Raw genomic sequence first — 23,646 nt, 5'->3', positions numbered from 1 at the left:
AGGCGGGCATATCAGTACAAAGTCCTCCCTTTCGGTCTGTCCCTGACCGCCCTTTCTCCCTGAGAGGAGGAAGGCGAGCGGGTACTAAACTATCTCAGCGACTGGCCTATCTTGGCACACTCGCGAGATCTGTTATGTACACAAAGGGACCTGGTGCTCCGGCACCTAGGTCGATTGGGACTCCAGGTCAACCAAGAGAGGGGCAAGCTCTCCCCAGTGCAGAGCATCCTCTTTCTCGGTATGGAACTCAGCTCTGTCACCATGTCGGCACACCTGTCCGCAGTTGTGCCCAACCAGTGTTGAACTGTCTGAAATGAACATTTTAGGCAGACAGCGGTCCCCCTGAAACAATTCAGAGGCTCCTGGGACACATGGCGTCCTCGCGGGCTAATACCCCTCGAGTTGATGCACATGACACCGCTCCAACACTGGTTTCAGAGTCGAGTTCCGAGGAGAGCGTGGCACACCGGCAGCAGGCGCATGGTGATGCTGCCCTGCTGCCGACGCACCATAACCCCTAGTCTTTATGACTTTTTCGACGGACTCAGGTCCCTCTGAGCAGGTTATGAGGCAGGTCGTGGTGACGACTGAAGTCTCCCTGCAGGGGTGCGGTGTAGTGTGCAACGGGCACGCAGGTGGGGTGTTGGACGAACCCCCGCCTGCGCTGGCATATCAATTGCCAAGAGTTGTGGGCTATGCTACTTGCACTGAGCAGGCTACGGCCTCTCGTGCGAGACATGCACGTGCTGTTCCGAGGACAGCACTATAGCTGTAGCGAATACAGATCGTCAGGGTGGCGTTCGCACACAGCAGCTAAACACAACTTGCTCGACGCCTCCTCCGGTGGAGTCAACAGGTGACTCGTTCCCTGCAGGCCACACACCCCGGGCAAACTGAACTAGACAGCCGACGTGCTTTCTCGCCAGTTTATGCCTCGTGGAGAGTGGCGACTCCACCCCCGTGCAGTCCAGCTCATTTGGAGGCTGTTCGGGTAGGCCCAGGTAAAACCTGTTCACCTCCCGTAACACCACCATTTGCCCGCTTGATAGTCCCTGCCCTCGGCACGGATATCCTTGCGCACAGCTGGCCGCGGGATGGGCGGAAGCACACCTTCCCCCCCCCAGGAGCCTTCTTGTACAGACTCTGTGCAAGGTCAGGGAGCAGGAGCACCAAGTGTTATTGGTTACACCACACCGGTCTAACCGCACTTGGCCTCAGAGCCGATGCTCTGGACAGCGACTCCCCCTGAACCATTCCCCTGACAGAGGACCTGCTCTCTCAGGGGAAGGACACGTTCTGGCATCCCAGATCAGACCTCTGGAACACCCATGTCTGGTCTCTAGACGGGACGAGAAGATCCTAAGATGGCTACTCCCCCTATACGGCTGAGACCATCACCCAGGCTAGGGCCCCATCTACTAGGCGGTTACACGCCTCTAGACGGTGCCTCTTCTCGTCCTGGTGTCTTTCTCAACGAGAAAGACCCACTGAGGTGCTTGATCAGGATTGTGTTCCCCTCCTCACGAGACTGGAGACTAACATCTCCCTTCCACACTGAAAGTGTATGTAGTCGCTATTGCCACTCATCACGACTCAGTCGGTGGAAAGTTTCTAGGGCAACACGACCTGGTCACCAGGTTCCTAAGCAGCGAGAGGGCGGAATCCGCCTCATCTCCGCTCCATACCCTCTTGGGACCCTAAGTGGTCCTGGGGAGCCTCAGGGCCCCCCAAAGAGCCCCTCGGAGGTTCCGATCTTCCTCATAGAGTAAGACGGCCCTCCTGACGGCGCTCACTTCTTTCAAGAGGGTAGGGGACCACCGAGCATCCTCCGTGTCCCTGGATTGCCTTAAACTCGGCCCTGGAAACTCTCACGTTATCTTGAGACCCAGGCCCGGATGCGTGCCCAAGAAGTTCCCACTACTCCCTCCGGGGCCAAGTGGTGAACTTGCAGGCGCTCCCCATAGGGGAGGAAGACCCAACCCGATTAGTGTTGTGTCCAGTACGTACTGGACCGCACGCAGAGCTCTGAAGCTCTGACCAGCTCCGTGTCTGTTGGAGGACAGCAGAAGGGGAAGGCTGTCTCCAAACAGAGGCTGGCGCACTGGGTCGTGGACGCCGTTACGACGGCATTCCGATCTCAGAATCTCCCATGCCCATTGGCAGTGAGGGCTCACTCCACACGGAGTTTAGCCACCTCCTGGACACTGGCAGAAGCGCCTCTCTAGCAGACATCTGTAGAGCTGCGGGTTGGGCTATGCCCAAACACCTTCGCAAGGGTTAACAACCTTTGCGTAAACCCGGTGTCAGCCCACGTCCTGCGTGGCGACATGTAGGACTGGCATCCGGGGGGGCGTATGCCTGCGAAAGCACCTTTCCACCCTCTAACAGGTTGGGTCAGTGTGCTATTTACCTTTTCTTCTTACCCGAACACATCGCTAAGAAACTGGTACCTCACCAGCCTCCCTTCTTACCCAGACACTGGTTAAGAATAGGCATTCCATCCATCACCAAACAAGCACCCCCTGGGGGCTGGCTGGGCAGAGCAGCCTTCCCCCTTAGGCCGGGATACCATGTGAGCTATCACAGATAGCTCTAACCGGACCTAGTGCTACCGGACGTCTGTAACACCCCCTCCGTGGGCTGTTCCGTCTGATGTATCCTCATGAGAATGGTTCCCACTCCTGGTAACCCATGAGCTTCCCCAGGTGGGCCTCCACCTCGCGGTTAACTACTCAGTCCGCACGTTCCATGCGTTCTCCTCCAAGGACGAGACCATACCTATATCCACCATATTCCTCCCCACGGGTAGGAGGTGGCCTCTGTAGCGCTTCTCTGATTAAGAGTCGCGCTTACCCGGTGTAAACTGATCTGGATGGCCTCTCGCCTATAGAGAGCTAAGGCCCCGTCCGTGAAAGTTACCGGTCAGGGCTGTACCCATCTTTCTCCAAGAAAGCTCTGGAACCCCCCGACCACCACACTGGAAGGTTACAGTCTCACGAAAGCTTCGAGATGACACGCCCAGGCTTGTTACCGTCGCTTCGCTAGAGATTGTGACGCGATACAGCGTTGTGGCGTTTTCCATAGGCAACCCCATCTGTCGTTCTCGACACAACGTCGAGAGACCGACAGAAAGGGAACGTCTTGGTTACGTATGTAACCTCAGTTCCCTGATGGAGGGAACGAGACGTTGTGTCCCTTATGCCACGAACACGTATCGTATTCTGCTGCAGTTTGAGAGGTCTCAGGCTCTTCAGAACAAAGGTAAGTGAATGCTGCACGCCGGCCTCCTTTTATACCGGATTTCCGGGGGCGGAGCCCGGCATGCAAATTGCATTCGCCAAATTTCATTGGCCTTTTCTATAGTAGTCAGAGTTGATTGGTTCTCAAGGGCGAACCCCATCTGTCGTTCTCGACACAACGTCTCGTTCCCTCCATCAGGGAACTGAGGTTACATACGTAACCAAGACGTTTTTAAAATAGAGTTTTTTGATTTATGACTAAAGAAGGGTCTGTAGTTAACATTACCAGATGAAACTTTTTGCGATATAAAATAAAATACATCAAACTTTTTTTGTTGAACTCAATGTCTGCTTTAAAATAACAACTTTAGAACTCCTTGATACTTGAGGTATGACTATAATTTATTTTGTTGAAAAAAAAATATTCATAAACTTAAAGGTCCAATGTGTAATTTTTGGAGGATTTACAAAAATGAAATATATTTTGTTATATCTTTAGAGGTTTATAAAGACCTTGCATAGAAGTGAAAATGTGACGACATCTTAGTGCCTGGTTGGGAACCGTAGTGCTTTGAAAAGGAGCGGCAAGCAGTGAAGTCAGCCATTGGTTGAAATTCGCAACCTCACCGCTAGATGTCACTAAATAATATATCCTACACTGGATGTTTAAGGCGATTATCCTGAAAGCCTCTAAGAAATTCCCCTGTAAATCCATGGCTCGAAAGATTTGACCTCACTTCATATCTCACAGAAACCCAAACGTCTTCACAAGCCTGCTGTGAATTTCTCAGCTTGGTAATGTGACGTTGTTACAAAGAGACATCGCAGTTATCCTGTGTTTGGCTGCTGGCTCAGCGTTCATTACGCATCCAGTGAAGGGGGGGGGTCTCTCGTCTCAGTGTAATAATATTTCATGCTCGGTTAGAAGGCTACTGCATAATTAGAGGTGGGAAGCTGATGAATGGGGGGCGTGGGGCGGCACGATGCTGAGCAGCATGACCCTGCTGACCTTGTTATCATTATGGGTGGCAGGGTTGACCAGTCTAGCCTCTGCTTCAGCAAACAGCTGCTGCTTTTAATGGCATCATTTGCTCTTCACCTTGTCACCTTCGATGTTGATCTCGCTCTAACTCTCTGTGTCTCTATCTCTCTGTGGCGTCACATGGTCAAGGGCAGTTGAGAACCTGCCAACTCTGACTGGCAGCCTCAGCAAGACAAGGCCTCACTATGGGCTTATAGTTGTAGTGAAAGTACCACCAGGGGATGTGGATTCCGTCTTATCTACATGAAAAACAATCTGCTGAAATAGTTTTTCTAAATATTGAAACAAATTATAAATCCAGCTTTGCAGTCGTACAGAAAAATGTCTTGAGGTCCAAACAATATGTTTGGATATTTTCTGGTTGTTTAAAATTAGTGCAACATGCCTACAATTAATTTGAATAAAATTGTGTTAAACACTATATTATAGTCTCTATGTGAAATAATTCACTTACATAGTATGTACAGTAATACACCAAAAATCAGTATGAGAAATTAACCACATTCAAAACCTCAGCATGCAAAGAAACAGTAAGTTAGAAGTACCTGGATGGTCTACTGCTTCTTCAGAAATGTTACAGTATACAGCCGGTGGACACTATTCTATAACATTAGACCTCGGGACCTGTAGAGATTCAAAATTCTATAACTTATTAAAATGTAATTACTGGAATGTTGAAATAGTCCAATTTGTTAATTGTAGGACTTATAGGTATCAAGACATTTATTTCATCTGGTTGAATTGTAATTTTTTTGTTCAATGTACAATACAAGTCAGGGAACAATTTGCACATAACATGCACACACATAAACATAAAAATAATAATAATAATGAAAAATAGATTTTGTAGATTAACTGAGCAAATAAAGTTTAAACGAAATTATAAATATTAAGACATGGAGGCACATAGTTTTTCAGCGTTAAAAAAAACAGATCACGTCCAGTGAGACATGGCGGATCTATGTCCAGAATGAATGCATGCTCAACCCACACATATTAAATATAGAACATATTGATTTAACGGTCAAGAAATGCAATTCAGTACAGTCACAGTATTTTGTTGTCTATCTGACGAAACTTTTCTCACTTATCTTTTGAGCTGTAACGCAACGCAATGCAAAACAAGAACGCAAAAATGATCTCAACGTTTTGTGCAAGTGTGACAAGAGCACAGATGTTCCAATTGTTTTCTCTCTACAAACGCTGAACATTTTTGCTCAAGACAGTCTTGCCAAAGTTATCAATAAAATACAGCTTGATTGGCTCATACTTATAGAGGTACCTTCACTGCCTCATCGGAGAGCATGTGATGGGGAACTTCAGCTTTAAGAGAATGAACCTCCTGCTGTGGGATAAAATGAGTTCTCTGGTAGCTTGATGAATCAGTTTCATACGCACACAGTTTGAGGCAGCCTGAAGGCCAGGCGACACGGCGAACTCTCCCGAGCGCTCTGATTTTAAGTGGCAGTTCAGAGCTTGGCCATCTGCACTATTTGGGTCAAGGACTTTGCGTCATTATCGACGTTGTTGCTCATAAGGGTATGTCCGTATGTACCTCATTTTTCCAATTGCTGAACAGGAGACAATGCGATCCTTAGCCACACAACTTATAACTCCAACTTACAACAACTTATACCAGCGCTGTTGTGTTGTCTAGGAGAGATTGTGGGTTTGGGAGAACTCCCGAGCAGGTGTACTATCTGAGGAATAGGGAAGGGTGGAGCGAGAGAGAGAGAGAGAGAGAGAGAGAGAGAGAAAGAGAGCTGCAGAATGCCGCAGTGCTGGAGCTCACCTTGTCAAGCCCCTCTCTGTGGACAGGCCTTGCCCTTGCAAACAGCACAATAACTCCCCCCCACCATCAGCAGGCATCTAAACCACACAGATACTGGTCTATTAAAGCTTACGGTTGTTTGTCTTGCCTTTGATACTGCCTGTGTACCCCTTGTTGCAGATACATCTCTCAAAAACGGTTTCCGGCGAGCTCAACGGGTTAGTTTACTCCATATGTTTACTTCTCCCGGGTGTTTCTTCTTCCCCCTCTGATTCCAACGGCTTCATAGACGGAACAAAATAAAAACAAATGCAAACTTCTCTCTTTACATTAGTGCATCAAAACAATAAGCGGCGAGGAGAATCTTCTCTATCGTCTTTATCGCAGGAGATATCAAACAGTCAGACTAGTTCTGAGGCGGCAGTTAGTTAGGCTGATGCCGCTCCAGACAGCTGTCATGGAAACAGATGTCTGTTCGGTTACAAGCCGCAGCTTTGCTCCCGTGGTAACGGCTGCCGTTGTCTTTGATTGTGACTCCCTGCGCCTGCTCCGAATGTGGCTTCCATTGAAGTTCCAGTACAAAGAGGACTTGTCGTGCGATTGTCGGATTCATTAGTGGAAATTCCCTTACACTTCCTTCCAGATTTGAAGGCCTGAGTCAGCTGTGACACGGGTTTTGAAGAGAGCGGAGACCAGATGTTTCGTAATGATGGGGTGGTTTCAGTATGCCTCCATCTTTCCTCAATCACCAACAAATTAGCAGTACCTTTGAATATCAAAAAACCTTCAGATGAGATCTAAATCATACTAACTTCCAAAAATATTACAGCCAGTGTCCATTTTTAGATTTGATACGTTCCAAAATAAGACATGGTTAGATTACGAAAACACTTTCATGGAGTCTCCATCACTTTGGTTTTAGCTGTAGGGTCAGACATATGAGAATCTGCTCAGAACAAAATCCATACAAGCTAAGGTCAGGAACACTGACGCTGTGAGAAGTCACGAACCCTAAATCCTTCTTGTTTTCAGCAGACAAGGACAATCAGATTCTCCTGACCAATAACTGTTATCGCACATCCCGCTCTGAAGGTCTTGGATCTCAGTGGGGATTCAGAGGAGCAGAACCCTGTAAGAGAAGGTTAGAACGGACTCCTCTGTGCCCCTTGTGCTGAGAGTCCCATTGGTTTCATGAAAAAGAAGACACCTCTGCTCTTTCTCAACCTGCTGCGCAGCTTATCTGTATTTAAGACACACTCAAGGGTTCTGTCTAGACGCAGATTTAAAGCACGGAGTAGGACAGAGATAAACAACAGAGAATAGTTGGAATGCTGAACATGAACAAGAGGCTATTGCTCACTTGCTGCTTAATGTTGAAATCCTTGTGTATAATGTTAACCAATTTAAAACATGTGATATGCCAAATTCTTTGATTTAAATGCCTATTTTATATAAATATATACAGTATATATATATATATATATTATATGGATAAATTCATTAATTAAGGTGGCGTGAATTGTAATGCTCATCTAGGAGGAAAAATACTAGATATTTAGAAGAATGTTAGCAACTGAGATTTTTGGGGCATGATTGACTACCATGGTTGACAAAGGATCCCCAGAACGGTTTGTTTTCCGAAATTCTTCAACATATTTTCTTTTGGGTTCAACAAAACAAAATAATTATACAATAATTATTTCAATGGTGCCCCAGAAATCTCAGTTGCTAACATTCTTTAAAATATCTTCGTGTTCCACCAAACAAAGACATTCATTCAGGTTTGGAACAACCTGAGAGTAATTCATGACAGAAATTAAATTTTGGGTGAACTATGCCTTTAATTTTCATAATTTCAGAATATTTCTTCAATTTCATATTATATTCAGTAGGCAGCTTTTATTAAAGCTTGATTCTAGGCTTTTAAAAAAAAACTTGCCTTCACAGTTTGGGAAATGAGACAAAAAAAAAGGGACATTTAAACAACTACCATAACTGTATAGTGTGCACCAGCCAAGAGTCCTATCTGAAAATTCATTGCGTTTTACAAAGAACTGTTCAAGAGGAATTTTGTTGACAATCAGTTCTCAGTCATTCTGTTTATAGTTAAATTAAATTTTATTAAAAATGTCTTGATCATAGCCAAACATGAGGGATATTATATAATGAATAAATAAGGAGTCAACAATCAAGACCATTTTATGGCAAAGATAAGATCTAGTCTTTATTTATTCCATCCAAACTGAGCATGAACTGCAGTGACACCTGCTGTTCATGTTAAGGCTTTTCACTTTTGGTATTTTTCCAAAGAAATGACCAAGTAACAACTTCAAAACGCCTCTCTAAAAATAAGAGCAAAAATACCCCTAATTTTCAGCACCTACAAAGAAGAATCAATAACAAATTACAGTGGTACAATAATGTTCATGTTTACAACTGAGGCAAGCACGCTGAGTACAGTCATTTTTGTTGCTTGTAACACATCCAAAAACTGTTTTGAGTGCTTCAAAGTAAAAGAGTTTCTGAGTGATGAGAAATAATTACATAGAATCTATCGCAGGATCGATACAAATGACAACTGCCTCGATATAACAATCAAAAATAAACACATTAAAATACCCAAAGTTAGTACAAGCGTTGCTCTTTAGAAAAGAAGAAAATGTGTTTGTCTTGTTTTTTTCAACAATACAACACTAGCATTTGTAAAAGCGACAAATCAAGAAAAAAAGTGCTTAGACAAATAAACTACAGGCTTGACAATAACTTTATGTCATAAAGGTGATAACATTGCTAACATGGGGGCTTTGCTGCTCCCTCTCTGGACAATCTGTCAGCCTCTTCATTGCCTGTAAATCCAGCATGACCTCGTATGTGCATCTAGACACATAATAAGAAATATTATTTTTATAATTTAACATGGCCTAGGCTATGTATTTCTTTTACACATTTAAAAACACATGAGTACTAAAGACGGCATATTTTAAAACACTGCATGTTCTGATAAAATCAAAGACACTAAAATTAAGAAGATGCGCCACTGCCAGTAAAAGGAACGGCAAAGAATGCATCACTCGATATGGCCGCTCTAGCGAAGGAAGTCCCGCCTTCGAGTAAAACAAGCCGATTATTAAAGGCGGGGTGACCGAAAGCAAAAGATGGGGGTAAGGGTGTGTTTGTTTTGGTGATTTGAACATCAACAACGGCTAAGAGAAATCAGAAACCCTGCCTTTAAAGAGGATTCTCTGTGGGCGGGGCTCTTGTGAGGCACTTGCCAGCCTGTGTGCAGCTGGACCCGATTTACGAAACTGTTTCCTACATGAAACTGTTAGAAATATAATTCATATATAAAGAACTGTCTTAAGAACTTTTTCGAAATACATAACTTTCCTAACTTTTTTCTCGAATTAGAATTCAAGAAAATACTCTGCAGTGAAGAACAATTAACTTCTTAAGAATGTTTTGTGAATCCACCCCCTGGTGCGCAGGGGCAGTAGATGACCCAACATCAAAAAAGGTGTAGCGCAATTTAAGCTTAGCAAACCAAAGTTATGATAGGGTTCATGTCATGTTTGATTATCGATCGGAAATATGCTGTTTAATTGTGAAAATTCATTCAGGATTTTAGAAATATCGGCCCCTTCCCCATTCATGTAGATAGGACTGTGAAGTTGCTATGATGTAAATAGCTGCCCAGGGGCATTGTAAACATGGCACGACTTCCGTAAACGGACTTTGATAAAACTTACCCAAACAACGTCAAGTTTTGCGTTTAGTTTGTCCAGCTTTTCAAAGTCTTCTTTATTGATTACGATCCCCCCACTTTTAAGTTTCCAGCCATTCATCTTCCAGTTCTTGACCCAACTTGTGATGCCTTTAGAAATAAAACACTTTAACAACCTGGCAATGAAACGATACATTCACTCATGACTTTCACAAATCAACAGTAAATAAGAGTTTAAGCAAACTGGCGGAGAGAACATACCGTTGATGGTGAACATGCTGTCTGTGTACAACACAACTTTTGTAAAATTCATTTCTATGGCTTGCTCGAGTGCTTTGCAAGCTGCCTGTGATAAAATATTGAATGATGCTGTTAGCAATAACAGAGGAGGAGAAAGAGCACCTAACTCTGAAATGAACAAGTGTTTACCTGTAATTCTGCTCTTTGGTTGGTCTGTCTCCCTGGAAGCCTCTCAGCCACATTTCTGATTGGTAAATTCAGACAGAGATTCATGTTACAAAATCAGACCAATAAAAGATCCTCAATTTTACTTTGAGGGGGAACCAGTGACAGTAAAACTGCAACTGAACTTAATAACCATTCATTATTTTGATAAATTCTCCTTTTGTGTTTAGAATAATCGTGAAACAAATGCACAAAGTTGACCCGACTTACAAATGTGAGAAGGTAAATGTCAAGCTTCTGTGTGCAAGACATGTAACAGCACAGTCAGACATTAACCTGTTCTATCATTTTACAAAAATACTAACTTCATATAAACATTTCAACAGATGCTTTTATCCAAAGCGTCAGTGAATTCAAGCTGTATTGGTTACACTTGAAATATAGATTTTCCGAATGCTTTTAATCATGAGCGACTCACAGAGAATGATCACGACCCCAGTATACACCAATTCCAGCACGAGCTCCTATTTTCCCATTGGCTGAACAACAGCCATCAGTGTACACCACAACTGCATCGCCTGTAAAACATATACATACAGGGTAAAGCCTTATAACATATGGGTTAAGTTATCATGCATATTCTGCGGCCTGCAATAGTTACCCATATAAGTGAAACCATCACTACTGACAGCAGATGCCGCTGGCTGTGGGGGCTCAATGAGCTTCACTCGTTTACCTCTGGATCCTCCCTCATCCTCAAAGTCTTCACGTGTCCTTTTACTTCCAAGTGGAACAATTTTTGAGGAACTAGGGATGTTTCGAGGAGGAAGGACCTCGGGGTCAAATGCTTAAATGAAATCATATCAAATTCATATTCATATTAAATGAAATTCAAATCATTCACATGTTATTATGCAATAATACTTATATCCCATATACATGTTTAGATTAGATTAGATTAGATTAGATTCAACTTTCCTGTCATTACACATATACAAGTACAGTGTAACGAAATGTAGTTTAGGTCTAACCAGAAGTGCAATTAGCAAGTGCAGGATATACAGTGTGAATAAATACAGAATATAATATTAGTGAAATACTATACAATGGGCATGTACTATGAAAATATGACATTCGGTATGTACTATGAACAATATAAACAGAAGGCTATGATTTACTAATTTACTAAGATTTACAACATTTTACTAAGACTAGGCCTATAGAAAAAATAAGAATCCAGAAGGAAAACAATGGGTTTTATGTTACCCTCTGATCTTCCAGTACATGTCGCCTTTGCCTGACTTGTCACAAATGCCAAAGCATCCTCTTCAGTGGCAAACTTCTTAAAAATGGCAGAGGGAAATTTATCCACCTGTTGTTTACATTCATCCCTTCAAGACAGAAACCATACAACGTTCTCATACAATACAACTCAATTACAGCAACAGACCACATATAGTTGCATTTACTCACCATGTGTTGTACACTCCTGGTCTGAATCCGTTTCTCACAGCGTAGAAGAAAGTCCCTTTCTTGCCCATTTCTTCTGCGCTCGTACAGAGTGTCCTGCGTACAACATTAAAAAACCTGGGCAACCTGAACATAATCTCTGCTCAAAGCAAAATAAACATGGCAACACCTAGAAGAGGTGACATTTCATGTGTTAATCTCATAAAAATAACCTGACAGAGACGAAACCGTTCAAGAAATGCTGCGCATTCAATCAGTTTTGACTTTCGTTGCCCAAAACACGAAAGCAAAGCACGCAGCGCTTCTGGTATATTACGTCATCAGCCAACTGACCAATCGCCTTGCAGCATCGCCTCTTCCTCTCCTTGTATTTATCTGGTGGCTGGTTTGAAAACACTAGCGCCATCAGGCGGTGTGTAGAACAGCATTGTACATAAACAGACTTCATAAACGTCAACAAAAATATGTTGGAGTAAATCAAGTCTGGCTATATATGTAATTCCTGATGGTATTTTTTGTTCGCTTTCATTTTTTCTGGCCCTACTGTGTAAGGTTTCCCCTTTCATTTCACGGTGTGTGAATATAATACAGTCATGACTTTGACTTTATTTAAATTCTCATTCAAACGGTATAAATTATTCCTTTGAAGGGCACGGGGATGACGCATTTTGAATCAAATGTATCCAGTTAATCCTTCATCTCCACAACATGAACCTCATGTTTTGATAGCTCTAATAATCTTTATCGTTTCTGTCTCATTTTGCTGTATATTTATTCTTAAGACATTTAGGGGACATATTACTTCACTTCTTCGTTGTTACGGTAAGTAAAAAAACACAACCCTGCAGCGCCCCCCAGCGCACGAGAGATTAAGTTGAATTCCCATCATGCCATACACGAACGCGCTTTTACCGGCTTCTCGCGAGATTACGGCCTCTTCCCAGGCCGTCGTTGTAAGAGGTGAGTCTACTGAATGTGCCCAGCTAGAAAGATATTAGTCTTAAATGTCTGAAATATATCACATTTGTCCTCATGTTTAGTGTTTATGAAATGTTTTAATGTTGATACGTTAGATGCGAGCATAATAGCCCATGGATGCTGAATTTAGATACTAGAATTTAGATATTTAAGATGTGCTAGCAGACGTGCCTACTGAAGCGTTGCTACGGCCCATGTGCAGCTTTAAAGTGATTTGTAAATACTAATATTAAGCTTCATATTATATTTAAAAAGCGTATGTTTGTGGTCTACGTAGAATTGAGAATATTGTACGGCGGTTATGTAAACTAACCAATGCTAACAACATGCTAAGTCCACACTTAGCTGGTAGTGCTTGATAGTAGCTTGTGGATTTAGGAGATCAGAAAGTTACAGTGTAACGCTAGTCATGTATTCCGCGAAGATTGAGATGAATAATTGCGTTCTAAATAAAATCTAAATATCTTTGTTGCACTCACACGTGATATAATGTTCACCTGTAGGAACCCTGAGAACTATTTTGATTGCTTCTGATAATTTTTTTATGTAGTGCTTCGATTAAACATTATTTGATACTAAAGTCTGTTTGTGTTTCAGACACAGGCCATGTTCAGTACCAGCGCGAAAATCGTGAAGCCGAATGGCGATAAGCCAGACGAGTTCGAGTCTGGCATTTCCCAGGTATATTAACCTTTGTGTTGAATTGTGATGACTTTGTAGTCTAGTGATCTGTATTAATATGGAATAATGTGTAACAATATGAATTGTGTAAGTTATTGCTTGTCTTATTCAGGCTCTTCTTGAGCTGGAGATGAACTCTGACTTGAAGGCTCAGTTGAGGGAACTTCACATCACCGCTGCCAAGGTACTTTACCACTTTTGGAATATCAATATATCTTTTTATTGTGTGCTAAAAAGGCGGTAAAAATATGAGTGAAAACCAACGTAGACATCCTGTGAGATGCCTCTCATTTGGCTCTGTCTGTGTGGCGTAATGGAGCGTAGCACATCAGTGCTAAGACGTACAGTCCAGTTCCACAACGTTGGATAGCAAGCTTGTCCCTGGCCTCTGGCTGGTGTGGATAGCGTCCTGTATATTCCTAAACCTTTCCAGAGCCCTTTGGGCCGTTACTGGGGAGGTAAACCATACAGTGCACACTTATAAACTCTGATGGGTAGAAATACTGACTGGCTAAATGCACAGGGCGGTGCATCTCACTATTAATCTCCTGGTTCTGTGGTAATGTCCTTGTATACTCATGCTATTGGTTATCTTAGGAAATTGACGTTGGTGGCGCCAGAAAAGCCATCATCATCTTTGTGCCGGTGCCCCAACTGAAGTCTTTCCAGAAGATCCAGGTGAGGCTTGTGCGTGAGCTGGAGAAGAAATTCAGCGGCAAACATGTGGTCTTCATCGCACAGGTAAGGCTCACCTCTTATGGCATGCTTTTTCAGAATATCAGTTTTAATACTTTTTTAGCATTATTGAGCTTGGTTTGTACTACTTTACTTCTGGAACTTGTTTTAAAGTCCTTTATTTTATTTATTATAGTTGACTGTTAACTCTGTTTTACAGATGACACATGACAAAAGTAAAAGTTGCACAATAGCATTCTTGCTAACATGCTCTCTTAGTATTCTGCTTCACTGTGAATGTACAAAATGATTAGAGTTAAAAGGTGTCACTCATGCTATTTCCAGATACTGTTTTGGTCTGGCATGCGTTCTGTAAAAATATTACTGTAAATTCAGGTTTAGGATAATAGCACATGAATTGTGGTTTCTACTAACGTGGACATCCTGTGAGATTGCTCTCATATGGCTCTGTCCGTGTGGCGTAAGGAAGCGTAGCACTTTGGTGCCATGACGTACGGTTCCATTCCACGACGTTGGATAGCAAGCTTGTCCCCAGCTTCTGGCTGGTGCGGACGGCATCCTGTATATTCCTATTTTTGTCCAGAGCCCATTGGGCCTTTACTGGAGAGAAAAACCATGCAGTGTACATGCCCATTAGATCTTCATTGAGATGATTTAGTAAAAATTTGCAGTCTAATCTCTGTTGTATCTTTTCAAACAGAGAAGAATCCTGCCTAAACCTACAAGGAAAAGCCGCACAAAAAACAAGCAGAAGCGCCCCAGGAGGTAAATGTCGTCTTCTCTTGCATTTTGGAAGCTGTATGTGCAGAGTCAGGGTTAGTAGTTCTTGCTTTTTCAGAGTGAATCTTGTTTTTGAAAAACTTTCTGGGCTAGTTGGCATGTTAGTATATATCAAACCAACGTAGACATCCTGTGAGATGACTCTCATTTGGCTCTGTCTGTGTGGCGTAAGGGAGCGTAGCACATTTGCGCTATGACGTACAGTCCCGTTCCACAACGTTGGATAGCAAGCTTGTCCCTGGCCTCTGGCTGGTGTGGACGGCGTCCTGTATATTCCTAAACCTTTCCAGAGCCCTTTGGGCCGTTACTGGGGAGATAAACCATGCAATGCACAACCCAACCAGTTATTTAGACAGATTTATATTTTAGTTTATTTAGTATTTGATGTGGGGTGGGAAAGGGACAGGCTTTACATTTTTGGTCTCTCTTCTAGCCGAACTCTGACAGCTGTGCATAATGCTATCCTTGAGGACCTGGTCTTCCCCAGTGAGATTGTTGGCAAAAGGATTCGCGTGAAACTGGACAGCAGTAGGCTCATCAAGGTCCACCTCGACAAGGCGCAGCAAAACAACGTTGAACACAAAGTAAGTGCTTGACTGTCTTTCATATGCAAACACCCAACGTTGACATCCTGTGAGATGCCTCTCATTTGGCTCTGTCTGTGTGGCATAAGGGAGCGTAGCACTTTAGTGCCATAACGTACAGTCCCGTTCCACAACGTTGGATAGCAACCCTGTCCCTGGCCTCTGGCTGGTGTGGACAGCGTCCTGTATATTCCTAAACCTTTCCAGAGCCCTTTGGGCCGTTACTGGGGAGATAAACCATACAGTGCACACTATTTATAGTTGGCCAAATTTCCTCATGTGTTTGGTTAGTATATGTAAGATTTTATATTAAAATCTGTACCAAGAACTTTGTATCCAATGCAGTTTAGTATTACAACAAATAAACATTCACCAAATATGCCTTTATGCCTCGAATTGTACAAAATACAAATGGCTAATTCGTGGTTCTTTTTTAGGTTGAGACTTTTGCTGGTGTCTACAAGAAGCTCACAGGCAAGGATGTGATATTCGAATTCCCAGAGTTTCAACTGTAAATTGCAGATGACAAAATAAATTTGTTTACTGTCACTTCTGTGTTGAGTGCTTTTTGCTGTGTAAATATGTAAATAGTTTTACTTAAGCTGTATAGACAGATTACCTAAAGTGTACTTCATGTGTGGGAAATTTCAAAGTTTACTACAAAGCAGGCTTAAAATGGTCTGCTGGATTAAATCTAATGTCCCAAAAATTACTTGTGAAGTAAATTCTTATCAGAGCGCCTACATGAGAATATATACATGATCCTATGAAAGTTTTTCCTACATAACATTCTTAATGGGTAGTGATGCCATCTATTTGGTGTGCACCAAGTGTGGCAATTCATGTGAAAGAACTTGAATATCAGTCTATTAAGAATAAAATGGCGGTACAAAGATTTGACACAGCTTTAAGAAACTTGCCATCTCTATACTTGTAAGTAGAGGAAGCATACAATAACTTTCAACGAAACAGAATTTGTGTCAAGGGGATCTTTTATACCTCAATATGTGCTTTACAATCCGTAAGCAAAGTTGAACGTTAGTTTTAGGAACCTTACTGTACCTTTCAGAAAACACCACTGCATTGAAGATATAGCATAATACCTGTAGCTGCTATCTTGCTTCTGACTCGAGACAATAGACATGGCAGGTTGTCATGCCATTATAGTGTTGAACTCAGTTCTGATCTTGATTTTACCAGGGGCCACATTTATATTGTGCTGATGTCTCTGGCCAAGAAAACCGCCATAACGTTTCTCAATAACAGACAGGGAGAACACTGAGTGAACTGGAGTCGGGACACACATTTATACAAATACAATTCATATCAGTCAAACTGCAGTTGGTTTGTTTTTGATTTAGGCCATAATAACTAAGAACATACAGCTAACTACCACAATAAAAGATGACACAATTTTTTTTTAAACGGAGTTATCTCATTTTGGGACCAAACCCTTGATTTTGACATCAAATAATGACCAAGACATTACTAGCTATTTCCCAGCAGAGGGCGCAATTGAGACGATTATTCCAATAATGGTCGGAAAAGTAGTTAGTGGTGTTATAGGTTAGGTAAAGTGTAATACATTTATTTGTTTATGTAAAATATAATTTAAGATTTATGTTTTGAACTCTACTAAAACAAATTAAAGTTAGAATTTTCTAAATCCACACTGTTCTGTCATAATATTAAAAGTGATAGTTGTTTGTGATCAAGTAAGTGGACTTTGCAGTTTGCACTGTTACACAATGTGTGTTTTTTAATGAGCAGTTAACATTACAGTCAGCCTGTTATATCGACAGGTGTTAACACACGTCTAACTCTGATCTCGTAACTGTGAAGTTCAATTATATTTCTGATTGATAAAAAATGGCAAATCGACCAGTGATAAAGGAGGCGAGCAGTCAGCCACACTTTTTGCAGTTCAACAATCTTGCATGTGAAACAGCTGGAGGGAAGGTAAAAAAAAAAGAGCATTTTAAATAAATGAAATGCATCGCTAAGTTTTCAGATACTAACAAACATTAATGAATTACTGTAAATTTAATTAATAAGAGACCTGAACATTGTTATTAAAGGTAATTTTTGCCACAGATGAGTGGTTTGCCCCTGCTAGAAATCTTTTGAAGGTAAAGTCCTGTGTCTTTACTAATGTCTCTGTGCTTGACTTTAGTATCTGCTATTAAGTTGCTTGTGTTGTTCTCAAATTACCTAAGAGAGATCCTCCAGAATTCATAGCTACATCATTTACTGAATTTGGGAAATGGATGGATGGCTGGGAAACCAGGAGGAAAAGAATTCCAGGTATTAGGCCATGAACACAAATGCACGGCCATTATAAAACTTTAAAATAGGACTACATGTTCTTCTCTAATAAACACTAGTTATAGCAGAATAGCTTCAGGCAATGTCTCTCATCTATCCAACCTCTCTGAAGATCCAGCAAATGAAAACATGTGAGATTGTCTTAAGAGTACTGCTTCATCTGACCTTGTTTTCAGGGCATGTTTTGTAATCTTTAAGAGTCTGCCCGGTCTGTACTTACAACTGATTTGGTGATCTCATGAAAGATGCATAGAGCGTGTCTCGCATCTTGTGTTAAAGGTCATGACTGGTGCATCGTGCAGTTAGGAGTTCCAGGAATTATTCATGGCTTTGATGTTGACACGTCCTTCTTCACTGGAAACTATGCCCCGTACGTCTCCATTCAAGCTGCGTGTCTTGGTGGGTACAGATCACAACAGGTTTTGTCTAAGAACTGTGAAATGGATGCATATCTAATACACATATTGCTAAATTAGATCATGCACCCTGTTTTTCTCTGGATGGAGATCGTACAGGAATGGCTGCTTCCCCAAGCCAGATTGAAGCTGTTGCGCAGGTCTAAAATCTATCTCAATGTACTAGATTCTCATGCATAAAATCTTAAATGTGTGTCTCAGAAAAAATACGGCTAAGCCTGAATTTATGATTTACAGCTTAACTCAGACGGATGGGAGGAGCTTGTCCCAGTGACAGTGCTGAAGCCGGGGTACTCGGACTCATGCCACAACTACTTCAGCGTCACGTTCCCACAAAGAGTCACCCATATCCGCCTTAATATATATCCAGGTAATAGACCAAATGCGGTATATATTATTCAATGCATTTTAATAGGACAAAACAGAGATGTGATCCTTTATAATAATAATAATGGGCTAGCTAGGGAGTGATGATGTGCCTATTTAGTGGAAAAGTACCTAAAGGGAGACATTTAATCTCAAAATGAACGCAGACTAAGGACAGTAAAATGTGTTGATTTAGCATCTCAAAGCTGAAAGGAAGTTCTCAACATTATGCATTTTACTTAGCAGATGATTACTTTACAAAGATTATACGTGAAGAAAATCTCTTTACAAATGTTTGAAGTTTTGTAGTTTATCGTGTGTAGCCGGCACTGCATCATCAAACAGAATATGCTTTTTTCAAACACTCCACTGTCTTCTACAAGAGTCCTCTTTTAAACTCTTGACTATTGTTGAGCAATGTTTTAAACCCAACACAATTTTGAGGAAATCAGCCTATAAAAGAGGCTTAAAGCCGTATTCTTGGAAAAGAGAAAGTTTAATAATGAAAGAAATTGCACATTTCAGCTTTAAAGAGGAAATATTTTGTCCTACTTTGGTTTATGGAGTGTCCAATAACAAGTTTACGTACATGCAGGGTGTAAAACATTGTCATTTCCTAATAAAAGGCCTGTATTATAACATCTTCCCTTAAATGATTCATTTGTCGATTCATCTGTCTAATCCCCTCCCTTCTGTCGGGCTACTCTGATCTGATTTGTCAGATGATCTAGTCTGCTGTGATTGGTCTACCGTGTGTAGTGTCGCAAATGGAACGTATGCAGGCATTACACGTTCACTTTCGGCTTATAACTTTGCAGACTGCTAACATGCTTACACACACAGCAACATTACACACTAGAACAATGTAATTTTAAAAACATTGTAATATTTACTCTTTAAATATTTGATTGTTCAATGTTGACAGATGGTGGAATTGCAAGGCTGAAAGTCTATGGCATTGGAAACAAGGACTGGTCAACTGTGCCTCGTAAAGACCAAGTGGATTTGGTTGCCCTGGTCAACGGAGGAGTATGTGTAGGCTACAGCGAGGCCCACTACGGTCACCCGCGCAATATGATTGGTGTGTGAAACTCTGCCTTATTTATGACCATGTTATACTGTTGAATGCAGTTCAGGTTTTTTCTGTTAAATTGAGCCAAGAGAATAATCTTAAGTGCACAGAGAACTATGCCTTGTAAATAAGATAAATCATAAAGAATCTGGACTGCTACCAGATAAAACATTTTAATGCCTCAATTCCTAAAAGAATGCTACACATCACTTTCCAGGAAATAAGTTATGATCTGTTTAATGAATGTTCTGAAGGTTATTACAATATGAGACAGTATGAGGACGGAGCTGTTCATTTTTTATTGTTTAAATAAATGTATGCATTTTTTTTGTAGGTCTGGGGAGGGCTGACAACATGGGTGATGGGTGGGAGACAGCCAGACGTCTGGATCGGCCCAAAATTTTGAAAGTAAAGACTTGTTTGTTATAGAAACCATTACAGAGATAAGTCTCACACTGACTTCATGTTTTGGTCTTCAGGTGGATGAAAAAGGCATATTACAGGTGCCAGGCTGTGAATGGGCTATTTTCAGGCTAGGACATCCTGGAGTGATAAGCAGAATCGAGCTAGACACCAACCATTTTAAAGGTGATCAGAGCAATGTATTATTTATGTCTTTGTCCAAATGGGAGGAATCTATATGAAAGGGTATAACTTGTCAGTTGCTATTGCTTCAAAATGAACTTTTATCCTTAGGAAACTTCCCAGACTCTTGCAGAGTTGAGGCCTGCAATTTGACTCGAGATGAGGAGAGGACATTTCTTCTTAACCAGTGGAGCAGTGACAAAAGCCCCAAGTGGAGAATTCTTCTTTCTCCCCAGAAAGTATGATTTGTCTATCCAGTAATTCAGTTAAACTATTTACCCTATTGCTCTGGTCTCTGTTAATCTGATGGTTATGTTCTTCATCTAGCTGAAGCCACACCACAGGCATTTCTTTTCTGGGGAGTCTGTAATGGGATGTGGGGCTGTGACTCATGTACGCCTGGTCATAGCTCCAGATGGAGGGTTAAGCCGTCTCAGACTCTGGGGTCAGCCGGTGTCTAACAATCTGACCCGTCCTCAACAAACATCCAAACTGTAACTCCAACACACAGCTACAAAATGTTGCAATGGAAAACTTGCAAAAAAGTTCACATAAGACTAGCTTAATTTTCTTATAATACATACCATACCATCCTACACCACCATATTGCACACTATGCATCCTATAGTTTATGGTATAATATGCTGGAGTGTTGCGTTACTGGCTGCTGGTTTATAAAACACTATAAAAGGAGTTCAGTACCTTGTATATTTCTAGATTTAATGCTTTTGAATTAGATTATTAGTTTGGAAAATCAGTATAGCCATGCCTTATTGAAGCACAGATGGAGGTGAAATATGGCAGTCTGTCAGTATGAATGTGAATGTTTGCTAAAAAAAAATACTTGTCTGGGCAATTATCCAATTTTAGGAACATTCCATAACAACAAAATGCAGACAGTCTTGAGTTTTTTTGTATGTCTATGTTGCTGTATAATAGGATTCAAGACTTGTTATGTATGCATGTTAAATAAAAGCAATGACCATGAGTATTGTATATTCAAAGATAATATTTTATCCAACATATTTATGAACACGTTGAACAAGTTTACCTCGATCAAGGATTGTGCTTTTTTGTTTATCTAAATGTTTAATATGGAATATTTAACACATAATAGCCTGTACCAGTTATTTTATTACCATTATGGGTTTTAATGATGGACGTCTAATGAATATACCACACAGTAATAGTATGCCTATAGTAATTTTATGAAACGTATTGTTCAACCGTGCTTCTATAAGAGGTGCTTCGATGCCGTGTAAGAACCCTTTTGGTTCCATAAAGTTCTTTAGAATCTAAAGTTTAGATTATAAAAAGTAAGAAAGAAATGGTTCTTTATAGAACCTTTGACTGAATGGTTGTTTGTAGAAGCAAAAATGGTTATTCTATGGCATTGCTATGTGAAGAACCTTTTAAGCACCTTTATTTTTGTGTAGCTGGAAATTTAATTATTCTTTTAACTCCTACAGACCCTGTACAACTGTCCATTTAATTATTTTAAGGTTATATTTATAGTTCTGATGTTGATTAATGACAGATGTTCCAAAATACAATGTGTAACAGTTCCTCTTTTAAAGGTTCTGTGTGTGATTTTTGAGAGTATCGGTTGACAGAAATGCAATATAATATACATGACTATGTCTTCAGAGGTGTATAAGTGTTTTGTTTTTATTACCTTAGAATTCACCATGTTGTTTTTGCAGTAGCCCTAAACAGACAAACTGCTCTACAGAGCCTGTTTTCGTAAATTTTTTCATTTATGGAAAATAAATTACCAAATATTTTGAATGTTCTACATTTATAAGAAAAAAAAACTTAAACAAAAACATTTGAAGATGTCAAGAAACTTAAGTTTATCCATATTTACATGAAAAGTTGTAGTTGACGTGTTCTTTTGACGTTTTTCCACTATATGCTTATCCTTTGGAACAGTTGGTTAAAAAAATGGCTTTTGACATTTAATGACACTTTTCAAACTTGCAGACTTAAACTCTGCAATTGCACCAATTGTTTCTGCAGAGACAAAGATTTTCCAGTGAGTTGGATTTTTCCCAATCGTTTTGTCATGTTTCCATATGGATTAAGGCAGCGGTCCATAGCCGGACAAAGTGTCAGCATCGTGAAGAAAGATTCTGTATAGGAGTCATGTAGTATGTCATCAAGCCAGGGCTTCTGTGATGTTATGATGTCCCAGCAATAGAAATGTGGTCCATAATTACATTTACATTTAGGCATTTGGCAGACGCTTTTATCCAAAGCGACTTACATTGCTTTATCCTATACATTTTTCATAGGTATTTGCAATCCCCAGGGATCGAATCCACAACCTTGCGTTGTTAACGCAATGCTCTTATCACTGAGCTACAGGAAAGCTTAGTGTAATTTATTCATAAACCTTGAATCTTTCTCACTTAATATTCTTTGTTGAAGTCCATTGTGTTGTGCAAGTACTATGTTATGTGTTGTGGAGATGACTAGACATAGTCGGAAGCTTAGAGTACTGTATAGGCCCTATAATAGTGCCAAATAAAGTTTACCTTCAGTTGGGGGGTAATCGTTGTTTACCTTCAGTTGTTTTAATCATTCTTGCTTGTACATAAGGCCTGAATCCCTTGAAAATGTGCTGTTCATTTGAGATGTTGTGTTGCATTATATTGTTTTAATGGTCCGTCTACCTGTGCTTTGAAAAAATAAATATTTGTATATACAGTGTGGGCCAAAATTCTGGGACGGTTCAGTACAGTGTTTTTTTATTTTTTCACAAAACATTTGCCCTTTTTTATGCTTTCCTAGCATAAAACTCTGATGTTCTATACAAATCCTATGTTTATTTACAGGTTTAAAATGAAATAAATCCAGATTTTCAAGGTGGTCTCAGACTTTTGGACCCCACAATATGTAAAAACAAAATTCTCATGACACCTCCTGTCACCTCCCATAAAAACAGCAGGGTCCAGATGTCATATCAGCATCCTATATATCCTCCTAAAAAGACAGTTTGTGAGTTTGGTACTTTGACTGTAGCTAGGCTCTCACAGATAGTATGGCAGAGAAGCTTGTGCCACAGCATCAGGTTGTGCTTATGTTTTATTCATTGTTATTCATTTGAAGCCTGAAGGAAGGGTAGACTAGGTCACGTACCTTCCATGACCTTCTTTGGTTATTCCACTTCTCTTTATTACAGCACTTAATATTTACAGCTTCAATGAATTGTCAATTGGAAGAAACAGCTTAGGATCAATCCACATTCTGTGATAAAATGAGGAATGATTCAGAAACATGTTTAGCTTCCAATTCAAATAATTGTTATTATCAGTGTTAATGTGTGTATGCTTTGTGTAAGAGTGCCAAAATAATAAATATGAAGGTTGCTATAAAGCTGTAGGTTAGATACGATAGGGTCACTGTAGTGTTGCGTCATAAATTTGTTTTTCATTTCACTGGAGTGGATTCAGGCATGTTATATAAAAGCAAAATTGAAACCCCAAATAAACAGTTATACGTTGCGCTCCTTG

At 40.9% G+C, this 23,646-nt stretch overlaps 3 protein-coding genes and 4 non-coding genes across 9 annotated transcripts; 6 read left to right on the top strand and 1 right to left on the bottom strand.

The window, feature by feature from the left end:
- Window positions 1–8,246: 8,246 nt before the first annotated feature.
- On the bottom strand, window positions 8,247–11,964 carry rnaseh1 (ribonuclease H1). 3 transcript variants are annotated; one of them, XM_056764389.1, is made up of 9 exons: window positions 11,861–11,964; window positions 11,652–11,744; window positions 11,445–11,569; window positions 10,840–11,025; window positions 10,657–10,756; window positions 10,203–10,257; window positions 10,035–10,119; window positions 9,799–9,923; window positions 8,247–8,929 (listed from the first exon to the last, which is right to left on the bottom strand). In XM_056764389.1, the coding sequence occupies exons 2-9, from the start codon at window positions 11,717–11,719 to the stop codon at window positions 8,843–8,845; spliced, it is 831 nt and encodes a 276-aa protein (XP_056620367.1). In that variant the 5' UTR covers window positions 11,720–11,744; window positions 11,861–11,964; the 3' UTR covers window positions 8,247–8,842. The 3 variants fall into 3 exon arrangements, with proteins under 3 accessions (XP_056620367.1, XP_056620366.1, XP_056620368.1); XM_056764388.1 differs by having other exon boundaries at window positions 11,652–11,958; XM_056764390.1 differs by lacking the exon at window positions 8,247–8,929 and having other exon boundaries at window positions 9,812–9,949; window positions 11,652–11,958.
- Window positions 11,965–12,543: 579 nt separating this feature from the next.
- Window positions 12,544–15,916, top strand: rps7 (ribosomal protein S7). The gene is made up of 7 exons (XM_056765324.1): window positions 12,544–12,608; window positions 13,224–13,307; window positions 13,420–13,491; window positions 13,905–14,048; window positions 14,704–14,768; window positions 15,217–15,367; window positions 15,805–15,916. The coding sequence occupies exons 2-7, from the start codon at window positions 13,233–13,235 to the stop codon at window positions 15,880–15,882; spliced, it is 585 nt and encodes a 194-aa protein (XP_056621302.1). The 5' UTR covers window positions 12,544–12,608; window positions 13,224–13,232; the 3' UTR covers window positions 15,883–15,916.
- Window positions 13,567–13,787, top strand: LOC130434988 (small nucleolar RNA SNORA73 family). The gene has a single exon (XR_008908758.1). It is a non-coding gene; the product is annotated as a small nucleolar RNA SNORA73 family (small nucleolar RNA).
- LOC130434989 (small nucleolar RNA SNORA73 family) lies at window positions 14,413–14,633 on the top strand. The gene has a single exon (XR_008908759.1). It is a non-coding gene; the product is annotated as a small nucleolar RNA SNORA73 family (small nucleolar RNA).
- On the top strand, window positions 14,900–15,120 carry LOC130434986 (small nucleolar RNA SNORA73 family). The gene has a single exon (XR_008908756.1). It is a non-coding gene; the product is annotated as a small nucleolar RNA SNORA73 family (small nucleolar RNA).
- On the top strand, window positions 15,401–15,621 carry LOC130434987 (small nucleolar RNA SNORA73 family). Its single transcript, XR_008908757.1, has one exon. It is a non-coding gene; the product is annotated as a small nucleolar RNA SNORA73 family (small nucleolar RNA).
- A 1,226-nt stretch (window positions 15,917–17,142) lies between the features above and the next one.
- Window positions 17,143–21,915, top strand: allc (allantoicase). Its single transcript, XM_056763671.1, has 11 exons — window positions 17,143–17,326; window positions 17,446–17,496; window positions 17,584–17,671; window positions 17,972–18,091; window positions 18,169–18,248; window positions 18,346–18,478; window positions 19,400–19,555; window positions 19,881–19,954; window positions 20,026–20,134; window positions 20,243–20,370; window positions 20,459–21,915. The coding sequence occupies exons 1-11, from the start codon at window positions 17,237–17,239 to the stop codon at window positions 20,627–20,629; spliced, it is 1,200 nt and encodes a 399-aa protein (XP_056619649.1). The 5' UTR covers window positions 17,143–17,236; the 3' UTR covers window positions 20,630–21,915.
- Window positions 21,916–23,646: the final 1,731 nt, after the last annotated feature.

Source organism: Triplophysa dalaica, chromosome 13 (genome assembly GCF_015846415.1).
Source record: "Triplophysa dalaica isolate WHDGS20190420 chromosome 13, ASM1584641v1, whole genome shotgun sequence".
Taxonomy (NCBI): Eukaryota; Metazoa; Chordata; class Actinopteri; order Cypriniformes; family Nemacheilidae; genus Triplophysa; species Triplophysa dalaica.
This window is presented reverse-complemented; position numbering and strand designations above follow the sequence as displayed.